This window comes from Phaeoacremonium minimum (assembly GCF_000392275.1).
Source record: "Phaeoacremonium minimum UCRPA7 unplaced genomic scaffold PA7_03_scaffold_442, whole genome shotgun sequence".
Taxonomy (NCBI): domain Eukaryota; kingdom Fungi; phylum Ascomycota; class Sordariomycetes; order Togniniales; family Togniniaceae; genus Phaeoacremonium; species Phaeoacremonium minimum.
This window is the reverse complement of record NW_006921344.1, coordinates 18,516-30,374: the sequence shown is the minus strand read 5'-3', so window position 1 is coordinate 30,374 and position 11,859 is coordinate 18,516. Positions and strand designations below refer to the sequence as shown.

The following is an 11,859-nucleotide window of genomic DNA, read 5'->3' as shown; positions in this document are numbered from 1 at the left end:
CTCTACTTCTTCTCGGGAGGCTCACTATTACTACTCTGCATTATGAGACCTGCGCGCGCGGTCTCGCGTGCGTACATGTTCCGGCATATAGGTCCAGGCGGACCCAGGGAGATGGACTGGGAAGGAAAGAAAAGGGAAGCATCGAGAGAGCGTGGAAATGTTCGAGTAGATAAGAAGACAGGAGACAAGGTTGCAGTCTGTGGTCGAGATCGATACTTACATAGGTTGAGAAAGATGATTCAATGATCTGTAAATGGGGACTTTGCTGGCTACCCTTGATGTGATGCATATGCTCTATGGAAATGTGTAAATATACTGTAAATAATAATCACAGTTTTTACTTACTCAGCCTTGGCTATGCAAAGTACTGTGGCTCTTTAAAGTTTATTGCTATTGAAGCATCGAACATTGTATCCGGGTATGTGTGAGGTGTGTGACGTGCGAATCTCGCCAAGTCGCTCTTTCCATTCTCTGCATTCCTGCTCCTCACCTACCCAAAAAGTGACATTACATTACAACCTACCTCGTCCCTATGTAGCTTAAGGCATCCATGAGCAAGTTTTCTGTGTCATATCTCGACCTCTCCATGGTGTCAGCCTTGCGGGTGAATCATTATAGGGTCAGATGATGTGGCTCGCAATGGCAGAACAGAAGGAGCGAGAGCTTTCTCACTAGCAATGAACGCTCTCGTTGAATCTCTGCTTCTTGGTTGGGAAACACTTCTTCAAGACTACTGCAGCCTTGGCACTGGCATGATGTCGCTTGCGTCCGTTTGATCCGGTTTGATCCTTGTTTCCCTGAGGTATGTGGGGATGCATGCAAATCCCAACAACCTATCTACCTATTCTCTCTTCTAACTTACATCAGGATCAGTTACCGGCAGCATGAAATGTCTTCTTGACATCGCCTGGTCATCTCACTGAGTGATATCTATCAGCAGACCAGTCACGGACCATCAAGCAAACGGCTGAGGATATCCCGGGGTGGCTTCCTCCTTCTCCGTGACTAGCATCTTCCGGCGACGACCATTCTCTCTATATTCTTCCCATCATCAAACAGCCAGTCAGCTGTAGGAGGTTGACATTCCCTCTTAGAGGATTCTGCTGTTCCAGGGGTGATCTACAACGGCTTTCGGCACCGTCTGCAGGCCGGAACGCACCAATACGGATCAGAGACAGCACACCCCTCCTGCCGGAGCAAGCGGAGGACGACGAACGACTCCACTGTGTAATCCGCCCGAGTCGACATTCCTGGCCACACTTAACAACCTGCCATTTCTGGGCCTTGGCGGCGAGTGAACAACGATAGCAAGGCGAAGAGAGTGTTTAGAAGCCCAGCAGCAGCCGGTTGACGGGGGCGGACGCTGACGAGAACCGGCGCCATCCGCTGTCATATCACCATTGTTCAAATCATCATAATGAGTAAGTTCAACGCTATCTTAGCTGTTGGGGTTCTCAGGTTCCCCGAATCCGCTGCTTACGTCCGCTCCGCCCCCGAACTACCTGGCCCTAGCCCACCAAGAGCCGCCTCACCAAGAACCACCAGTGCAGGACACTATGAGCATTAGCTCCCCCACGTGCTCGCCTGCTTGATTATCAAGCTGCTGCCAAGTGAGGGACAAGAGTGCTTGTCTCACTGAAGCATCTGTTGCCCCATGCAGACCCGGCGTCGTTTACAGCATCAGCACTATCACGACTCATGAGAACCAAGCATATTTCTTCTCCGGTAGTGCCGGCTGGACGATGATTCGCGCGTCGTCAGCGTCATCGTTCTCGAATTGGTCGCACATGCACTGGAGTCGCTGGGAACCAGAACCCTATCGAGAGGAACCTTGATACGGCTGGAGCCAATGAAGGGTTTCAATTCACAGATCACGCTCCGCTAACAAGGTTCCGCTGTTGGGGCTGTTTAGTGTGCAGCCGCGCCACCAGTGTGGTGCAGCCGGACGAGTCACAGTGGGCTCTGCGCGCTAGGAGGACGTCAATCTCAACCTTAGGGGGGGCCTCCCCTCTGGCATGGTCCCTGTCACGCCTGTTTAGGGACCGAGCAGTGCCAATGACTGAACGCCCCCACGCCTCCGCACCTTTGGCCACTCCTTGGCTGCCCTGCCCTAGAACCACGACGCTCTGGTCATTTATATGTCGAGTGCCTCATTCCCAACACGGCGTCCCGTTCCTTTTTCTCCCTTTCTTTTCCCTTCTCTCATCACCCCCCCCAAGCAAAATCGCCATTTTGCCCCGACACTCGTGCCAACACTTGCTACGCACAGCCCATTCGATGAAGGAAACTTCACCTGACTCTTCGTATATAGCATCAATACGCTCTTGGGCAACATCCAAAGCGCATGGAGGCTCACGTAGCGCGTCGACACGACCCGATCCCGCTCTGCTCCCCATAAGTAACCCCCGAACCTTTTCCTCTACCCAGTCGCATTCCGCCACGATCGCGACCACCAGTAGCAATGGCAATGATGGCAGCATTCACAAGCCTCTCGACCAGCCGGCCGAGAAGTCCGCCCCTAAGTTGGGATCGCATAACGGTCCTGGAGAGGATGACGGCGGCGCCGGGCAGCCCGCTACATCTCCGCAAACTACGGGGTCGGGGTCTCTCATAGAGACCAAGGCCGGTGAAGAGAAGAAACCTATTGCTGCAAGATTCTACTTGACCTTCAAGAAGATCTTGTTCCACAGCTGGATCAACCTCCTGCTGGTCTTTGTGCCCGTCGGCATCGCCGTCGAGTTTGTCCCGAACATGCCACCCGGAGTGATCTTTGCCATGAATGCCATTGCCATTATTCCGCTGGCAGGGCTCTTGAGCCACGCTACCGAGACTGTGGCTCATAGATTAGGTGACACAATCGGTGCTCTGCTGAATGTTACGTTCGGCAACGCCGTGGAACTTATCATCTTGTAAGTTATCTACCACTACCCCACGCCCTTCTGCGTTGGGCAAGCCATATATCCTTCGATCAATTGCTAACCGGCCGCTCAGCATGTATGTCTACCTCACAGAAGTGATCAAGACAAGAAAGAGAGAGAAGCCCTGTAAAGGCATTATCAGATCAATCGCGTCCCATATCCTTGAACCTTCTTCCTTCGTATCTTCTATCTTCCCAATGTGTCGCGCCATGCACTGCTTGCGTAAATTGAATCCATGCTCACTAATGTGTCTTTCTCTAACCTAACAGTATTGCACTTGTCAAGGTACGTCTTGGTACGACATCCACATCTGGAGGCGTCTAACTTGGTGTAGGATGAAATCCGTATTGTCCAAGCTTCCCTCCTCGGCTCGATCCTCGCCAACCTTCTGCTCATCCTGGGCATGTCTTTCCTCCTTGGCGGTTTGCGCTTCCGAGAGCAGGTGCGTTTTCTGCACAACAAATTGATCCTTACACCGAGACTAACGCCAGTCAGATCTACAACAGCACTGTTACACAGATGAGCGCGTGTCTACTCAGCTTGAGTGTGATCAGTCTTGTTTTGCCCGTATGTCAGGTTACTATCCCCCTCAGCGACACTACTGACAGGTTATAGACGGCCTTCCATGCCTCATTCAAGGATCAAAACCTTGCGGATGAGCAGTCGCTCAAGATTAGCCGAGGCACCAGTGTGGTATGTTATAATATCAATAATTGTCGTGCAGTTTGCTAATTGGTCTCTAGATCCTCCTCCTGGTTTACATCATCTATTTACTGTTCCAATTGAAGTCTCATGCCTACATGTATGAGTCTACGCCGCAGAACATTATCGATGCGGAATCAACCCCTGGTCCTGTTGCAGTCTGGCTCGACACCTCAAGCTCTGATGATAGTTCATCTTCTGACTCTGATTCTGATTCTTCGGGTCACTCGAAGGATACTGTCTCAAAACGTGTCAAACGGGTCATTCGTGGAGGGCGTCGCCGTAAATCAAGTGTAGCCTCCATGGATACGACTGATGTTGGGCCCACACGCACCCCCTCCTTCGGAACGGCGAACGCAGTTAGTCCCACTCACGAGTTCTCACCAACCGAAGAGACGGCTTCGCGCCCATCTCTTTTCCAGAAACTGAATGTGCCTGATGGAGACGAGTCTGCTGTCGAGGATGAGAGACCTCATCGCCACAGGAAGCGGCATCACAAGCGGTCTATGCGACGCTATCGTAGACATTCCAAGAGACACAACTCAGACTCTCATGGTGCTACCAGCCCGACTGAGGAAACCATCGTCGAGAATCCTGAATTCGCAGAGAAGCCACTCGAGCCTTCAGGCGAACCTCGCCGTGTTGACTTCGCTCTCTCAAATATCACCCCCAACGAAGACGGCACTGTTGACGTGACAATGGGCCGACGACCCTTCAACGCGCTTCTCGGCATGTCTTTGAAACCTGTGGCGAAAAGCTTGGCTCCTACCGTCTTCACACAACCGCCGGAATTGCGGGCTATGCCTCCTGTACCTACTGGTCCAGTACCCCGTGTCCGCTTTGGCATCCGTCGTACAAACTCGTTACCTGATCGCCTGAATCAATATCAGTTTCGACCTCCAGGAGCTATGTTACCATCGCAGGTCCCTCTTGCAGCGCTCTCATCTGGAGCTGCTGCTGAGGATGCTGCCGACAAGTATGCGGGTGATATGTCGCGTACTAGCGCTATCATTCTTCTGCTAGTCTCCACTGGTCTGGTTGCTGTTTGTGCCGAATTCATGGTTGATTCTATCAACGGTCTTGTCCAAACCAGCACGATCAGCGAAATATTTATAGGTCTGATCATTTTGCCGATTGTCGGCAATGCCGCTGAGCACGTCACCGCCATCACCGTCGCCATGAAGAACAAGATGGATCTGGCGATTGGTGTTGCTGTCGGTAGTTCTATTCAAATTGCCCTCTTCATCACGCCTCTGGTTGTCATTCTTGGCTGGATCATGAACCGAGAGATGACTCTCTACTTCACCCTTTTCGAGACCGTATGCCTGTTCGTTTCGGCATTCATTGTCAATTTCCTGGTCCTCGATGGTCGCAGCAATTATCTCGAGGGTGCTCTTCTATGTGCAACCTACATAATTATTGGTGTCGTGGCGTTCTACTACCCGAATCCCCTTGACGCCAGCTCTTGGGGAGCTTAAGCTGTGACGGATGACATGTAGCGATCATGGGTTCATCGTATCGTGAAGGAAACAACGGCGACTAGGAATTCCTGCTCAGCTCGCCAAACAACTTTCATTTCGTACATATGCTCTTAGCTATGTCCTTTTATCCAACATTGATATTTTCTCACCCTTTCTCTTCGGAGTAAGCGGGACTACAATCTACGGCAACGTTTCACTTAGCTCTTGCTCGAAAGATTGTACGATAAGTGTTTCTTAGTATTGGGACAGGTGTCCAACTCATCTGCCGTGGGCAGAATGGACAGCAAGACGATAGTCACATAGCTCATCTCAGAATGCAAACAGTCGATCCCTCAAAACCATGCGCTACCGTGATTGTAGTCGTATGTGAAATGGAATGTCTGAATGTGGTTAGCAGAAGTGAATTGCTCATCAGGAAGCTAACCGATTTGTTGGAACGATGGTACTACATGTGGCGCGGGATGCGTATTCGACTCTAGCAGCATTCTAGAATAAAGAAAGTTAACGGTATTCTTAGATGTCACTAACGCAATGAATGGCGCGTATTGGCAGAGGACCATATTATAGTTTGAGCCAACTGAAGTCAAGCGTGGTTGACTTATATGGCTAAGTACTGCCTTTGTGCCGCTTGGCAAGCGTAGCACAGCCTCCCTCATTTGCTGGGTTCGCCCACCGAATTGGAGCGACAGGAATATCCAACGAGCTCCAAGCAGTCCTTAATTGTCATTGTCATCCATCACTACAAAGCCTGGGCTGCCTCAATACGCCCATCGGTGATTTGATGATTGGCTGCATCCATCTTCTTTGTCGTGCGTCGTAGCTGCATCACCGTTTTGGTACTACTCCCCGCCGCATCAACGTCACTTTGCCTCTCATCTTGTTGGTAGCAACCATCTCAACCAGCACAGCGACCGAGTTCTTTCATCTTGCACACTTTCATCCATCTCAGTCTGCCTTGTTGACGTGCACTTCCTCAACTCACTTCACATAGCCACACATTACCTGCATACGTCATGTGTTTTGGCAGCAGTAAGGACGGTCATAATGAGGAGCCACCCCGGCCGGCTCAGGTGCCTTCTCAACAACAATCGTCTGCGAAACCGCCGTCAGTCAAGATGAGCACACCGCAATCACAGTATCCGCAGAAGCAGCAGCACCCGCTGAATGATCTATCGGGAGGCGAATTCGCGCCGCCTTCCGGCCCACCGCCCTCACATCGGGCCCCGGAAACTGATTATGCTCCACCATCGGGACCTCCACCGTCTCAGCGACAACAGGCGGAGTATGCGCCTCCGGCAGGGCCGCCGCCGACTCATCAGCAGGATGAATTTGCACCACCGCCCGGTCCTCCACCAGCTCGACAGCAGGAGGACTATGCTCCCCCTTCTGGACCGCCGCCATCACACCGGCAGGATGACTTTGCGCCGCCGCCAGGACCACCACCATCTCATGGAGGCGCTGACTACGCTGCTCCTCCCCCGGGACCTCCACCATCTCAAAAGGATAAACCCCAGCATGACTGGGAATCCGTCGTGCCAGACACGTCGCTGTTCCCGCCGCCCCCGGATATCTTCTCCGGCTTTGACAGATCTCCCGCCTCAAACGCGACGGAGGCGCAAGCCAACGCCGGCGAGGCATGGGTGAAGCGGTACCCGCTCAGCGCGCCGATCCGGCTGGACGCGGCGGCGCTGGGCGCACTGGCGTTCCACAACCCGCGGCTGATGGCGCCGCCGCCGAACACGACGTACCGGGGCACGCTGGCGTGGGTGTCGCCGGGCGTGTGGGCGGGCAAGACGGACAAGCGCAGCGGCGACAACTGCATCGTCGGCTACCCGCCGCTGTACGCCGTGACGGAGCACAGCCCGCTGGCGACGGGCCGGCCCAAGACGGTCTACTACGAGGTGCGTGTGCGCCCGGACTGCGCGGCGCGCGAGACGTCGCTCGCCATTGGGTACGCGGCGCTGCCGTACCCGACCTTCCGCATGCCGGGGTGGCACCGCGGGTCGCTGGCAGTGCACGGCGACGATGGGCACAAGTACATCAATGACCGGTGGGGCGGCAAGAGCTTCACGGCGCCGTTTGTGAAAGGCGAGACGTATGGTCTGGGGATGACCTTCACGCCCGCCGGCGGCAAGATCGAGGTGGATATCTTCTTTACGAGGAACGGTAGGGAGGCGGGCCGGTGGAACTTGCATGAGGAGACGGACGCGGAGCAGGACTTGCCAGTTACGGGGCTCGAGGGGTTCCATGACTTGAGTTGCGCCGTAGGCACGTTTGAGGATGTTAGTTTTGAGATTATTTTTGAGCCGAGTCAGTGGATGTATCAGGGGTTGCCCGAGTGAATGAGGAAGAAGGTGACAGCTAGGAGCTAAAATGGAGAATTTATTTTGAAGGCTGCTTTCCTTCTGATCTTGCGATTACTCATGAGTACGGCACATCGCCTGGAGCCTGATAAATCGCCTCTGCATCTCTTGCTTCTTACCAGACGATTAGTATCCCTCGGCCAGAAACCTCAGGAGCCGGATGAACAACTGGAGTATGAGTCTCAGAGTAGTAAACAGAACTCTGAGGTGTGGACAAAACCCGAATATCTTTTGTTATTCTCAAATACATTTAAGCCAACTCTCCGCGCGTTGATCATATCATCAAGGCATCCTGCCTCTTTCCTAGCCAACAGACAACCCGTCAAAGCCCGAGAATCATGACTTCGATCCGTACCTATTTAGATGTTCTTTGCGATGAAGGTCATTTCTTAGATCTACTATACAGCCAAATAGACTGAAAAATGCTTCGAAATTCAATTGTTTAGACTCAGCCCATATCACTCTACCTGATACACTATAAGCTATATCTATTTGATCAGATTTAGCTCAGATCACTCTATCTAATACACCATAAGATACACAATAAGACATAATACTATTGTCTCTTCTCACAATAATCAATTTGATAGAGTAGAATAATCTCAATCAATGGTCCTCTTTTTGACACCTCATAATTATAAGCTTTTCTGACAGGACCAAATAATAGCAATGAAGAGGCTTCCACAGCAACAAGTCTCAGAGTCTCTGACAGTCTAACAACAATGACAGCAACACACGGGTGCTCCATCATGTATTGACAGAGCCTCGAGCTCTCGCAGTCGAAAAGATGCACTCCCATAACAATGAGCCTCAAGGCTCCTGACAGTAGTGAAGACACGTAGCCTCGGAAGTCAATGGCTCTGACGGCGCAGTTGTAGCTTCAATCGTGCCCACAACATGGAACTCTGTGAGGTACAGGCAGGTGATGTTGGTCGGCCATGCAAGTCCTGTTAGTTAAGCCATACAATACACATCAGTTTTGCACTTCACAACACAGTAAAGGTTCCTTTAAGGGCATATCCAGGGCCATTATCTGATCTATATATGACTGTTTTGATCCTTTTTATTCTTCGCTGATATTATCTAGATCAAGTATGTCAGTATTTCTCAGATCAGCTACTCACTATGGTCTTCTCCCTAGGCCATTACGACAAAGTTCCAGACGGTGAGAGTACACTGTGGCATAAGTTGAATACCTGGCATGCCCTCTTATGTATAGTTACCTTGATCTATAGATAGCCCTATCACGAGAGGTGGCATGTCTCTTGAGTGTGAGCTTTGTACCATTTGGGGTTCTGGAGGACATTTAAATCGGAGAAGGGACTATGGTTACTTCTTAGAGGTGCTAGTAGGGTGGTAAGAGAAGAGAAGAGGAGAAGAGAAGGAGGAGCAAACGGAATGGACGGGAAGCTTGTTGAACAAGGTGATATAATTGTGAGTGCCAAATAACTTTAGCGGGTCGTGCAACTGAAAGCTTTTGTATTAGTAACAAATATATACATTTATCTATTTCTGCATTTCCTAAAAGTCATGCCAATCTAGTGACCCTCAAGCTGCGACCCGGATGACTTTACGATTCACAAATTCGCCGATCCCTAGCTCCCCGAGCTCCCGGCCGAAACCCGAATTCTTGATACCTCCAAACGGCACATCCGGTAACAGTACCGCTGGCGAGTTAATAAATACCATTCCAGTTTCGATCTTAGTAGCCACAGCTCGGGCATGCGCAATATTTTTACTGAAAACAGACGCACCCAGACCGTACCTCGTTGCATTGGCGAGTTTGATAGCCTCTTCCTCATCGTCGACGACATAGATCGACGCGACAGGACCAAATGTTTCTTCGTAATAAAGAGGATTCTTCTCGTCGATATCTGTGATGATGGCAGGCTCGATGTAAAAGCCGGGCCGGTCAATGATCTTTCCACCAGAGACAATATGAGCCCCATGAGCCTTGGCCGACTTGATCTGTTCAAACAATGTATCACGGGCGCTCTCCGAGCTCAATGGACCAAGAGTAGTTGACTCATCCGCTGGATCACCGAACTTCAAAGAATCAAAGATCTTCTTCAACCCTTCGACAAAGAGATGGCCGCGCTCCTTGCCGACAATGATGAAGCGCTTCGACGCTACACATTCCTGGCCTGTCACGGCCATACGACCCTCGGCACCTTGACGTACGGCATCTTCCATATCAGCGTCACTAAGCACGATAAATGGATCACTACCCCCAAGTTCCAGCACAACCTTCTTCAGCGCGCGACCGGCTCGTTCGGCGACTTTTGCGCCCGCACTTTCGCTGCCTGTGAGCGTCACTCCACGAACACGGAAGTCGTCGATAATCTTGTTGACCTGGTCGAACTCAACGAAAAGGTTCGTGTAGACGCCCTCTGGTGCGCCGGCTTCCCGGAGCAGTTCTTCGAAAGCTAGAGCGGCTTGCGGGACGTTCCGGGAGTGCTTAACAATAACAACGTTGCCAGCGGCGAGCTGAGGGCCTACCACACGCGCCAATTGGTAGTAGGGAAAATTCCAAGGCTCAACTGCCAGGATAATGCCGATCGGCTCTGTGACAATGACGGTGTTTTGGGTTCCAAGAACAGGCTTTGTCTCCAGATAGGGTTCCGCATGTTTGGCGTAATACTCCAAAATACCGGCAGATACCTCAACCTCTGCTCGGGACTGGCTTATAAGCTTGCCCATCTCAAGTGTGACGATTCCCGCATACTCGTCGATCCTCTCTCGCAATATAGCAGCTGCTTTTGTAAGGACGCGTGCTCGATCTTGCACAGGGCGGAAGCGCCAGTCATCTGCAAACCGTCGATTGGCCTTATCCAATGCCGATTCAACTTCCCGATCCGAAAGCCCATGGAATTCTTTGACAACCTGACCCGTAGCGGGGCTTAACGTTTGATACTTGCGCGACATTGTGCTGAATTGTTGCTGTTGTGCACCGGAAAGTGTTATGGCATGAGCTATTTGATCGTTTAAAATGATGTCTCATTGCTAATTTAGGCTATCGTACTTGAATGGATGAAGGGGAAATCTTATAGTTCACCCCAAAGATGTGTGGAGTGCCCATGGAGCATCTGTTCCCATGACAGCTAGCCGGATAGATCGGATATTCGCTGTCAGTATCAAGTTACCGAACTCCCGCATGGCGTGATCAACAATACTGGAATGAATTATCAATAAGCTGCCAAGCAGAACAGATCGGTGACATCCGGGTAACCTCAGATAGAGGAAGATACTCAATGAATCACAAATCTCTAGATCTAATATATCTAATCAGGCTTATTCGTTGGATATAAGCCACATACAAGAGAAGACAAACAGAGGTAAAAAGGGAGACCTTGAGAAGACGCCAACAGAAGACGTGGCAGTGAAGACATGACTCGTGCACTCACCACACCTTCTTAAGCTGCCAAGTGGGAGTTCAAGTACTCCAAAAGGTAATTTGCCTCCCGCTCCAGTGCTTCCGACCATAGGTATTTGCTGTGTGCACTATTCTAGATAAATATGCAGTGAGTCCAGTGAATTTGCTGTGGCAAATGTGACCAATCCGATGGAAGAGAATGCCTCGGCATAGAATGTGGTCTGATCTGATCACATGTAGTCCTAGAATTTCTTTGCGTTAGTCTTGCTTCTGTCTCTGTGTTAAGATTTCTTTATAATTTATTAGTAATCATACAGTAAATTTTAGGAGTTCTAATGATCATAGTTAGACTTATGCTATTATCTCTCTTTATAGTGACTGATTCTTTCCAAGTAAAATGTCCTTGATTATAGTCTTCTTTCTACACTTATTTGTGAATTGTGAGCTTCGCCTGAGATAATCACCGAATATTTCGTCAACAAAGGTTTTTTCATTGACTATGTGTGCAAAAGGTTCTATCAATTGTGCTTCTCATCGAAGACGTATTCAGAGGAGGCAGCGCTTGAGATCATCCTAGGCTTAGAGTGAACGTTAAAGCGAGCCCCAAAGATACCACATCATGCTGGCCCAATACAGTTGCATCAAAGTGTAAATCGAGTTAAATATACTAAGGACATATAGAATAATTAGTTGACGAGGCTCTTGCGAATGGATGTGAGATTGTACCTGGCAACCTCAAGATACTCAGCCTCTACATCTACGATAAGCGACCCAGCAAAGCTGGGCTCATCATATGCGTAGAACTTCTGTACCCACAGCTTATCTAGCGAATGAATTACGATCAAGTGCAGTCTGCCATCATCGAAGTCGTTATTCATTACCGACTTGGGGCTGGCGGGCCCGAACTGAACAGAGGAGATGCGCCTCTCATCCACGAGCTCGTGAGCACGTTCGTGCCTCAAGCCCAAAATGTGGCCAAGCTCGTGGTAAAAGATGTTGGCTATGAAGTCAATGTTCTGTGT

General features: G+C 50.5%; 4 protein-coding genes across 4 annotated transcripts in view; 2 read left to right on the top strand and 2 right to left on the bottom strand.

Annotated features, from left to right (window-relative positions):
- Positions 1-2,277: 2,277 nt before the first annotated feature.
- UCRPA7_5887 (putative ca2+ h+-exchanging protein) lies at positions 2,278-5,098 on the top strand (the record flags this gene model as incomplete). The annotated part of the gene is made up of 7 exons (XM_007918431.1): positions 2,278-2,303; positions 2,400-2,909; positions 3,188-3,203; positions 3,253-3,360; positions 3,414-3,485; positions 3,534-3,611; positions 3,662-5,098. The coding sequence occupies 7 exons, from the start codon at positions 2,278-2,280 to the stop codon at positions 5,096-5,098; spliced, it is 2,247 nt and encodes a 748-aa protein (XP_007916622.1).
- A 1,118-nt stretch (positions 5,099-6,216) lies between these two features.
- On the top strand, positions 6,217-7,443 carry UCRPA7_5886 (putative spry domain-containing protein; the record flags this gene model as incomplete). Its single annotated transcript, XM_007918430.1, has 1 exon — positions 6,217-7,443. The coding sequence occupies one exon, from the start codon at positions 6,217-6,219 to the stop codon at positions 7,441-7,443; it is 1,227 nt and encodes a 408-aa protein (XP_007916621.1).
- Positions 7,444-9,012: 1,569 nt separating this feature from the next.
- UCRPA7_5885 (putative aldehyde dehydrogenase protein) lies at positions 9,013-10,389 on the bottom strand (the record flags this gene model as incomplete). The annotated part of the gene is made up of 1 exon (XM_007918429.1): positions 9,013-10,389. One exon carries the CDS (start codon positions 10,387-10,389, stop codon positions 9,013-9,015), a length of 1,377 nt encoding a protein of 458 aa, XP_007916620.1.
- A 1,134-nt stretch (positions 10,390-11,523) lies between these two features.
- Positions 11,524-11,859, bottom strand: part of UCRPA7_5884 (putative matrix metalloproteinase-11 protein) — a gene marked incomplete at both ends in the record, with an annotated part of 859 nt that continues 523 nt past the window's right edge. Inside the window, one exon of the mRNA XM_007918428.1 lies at positions 11,524-11,837. Within this exon, the coding sequence (XP_007916619.1) occupies positions 11,524-11,837 (314 nt within the window). The remainder of the gene's footprint in view (positions 11,838-11,859) is intronic.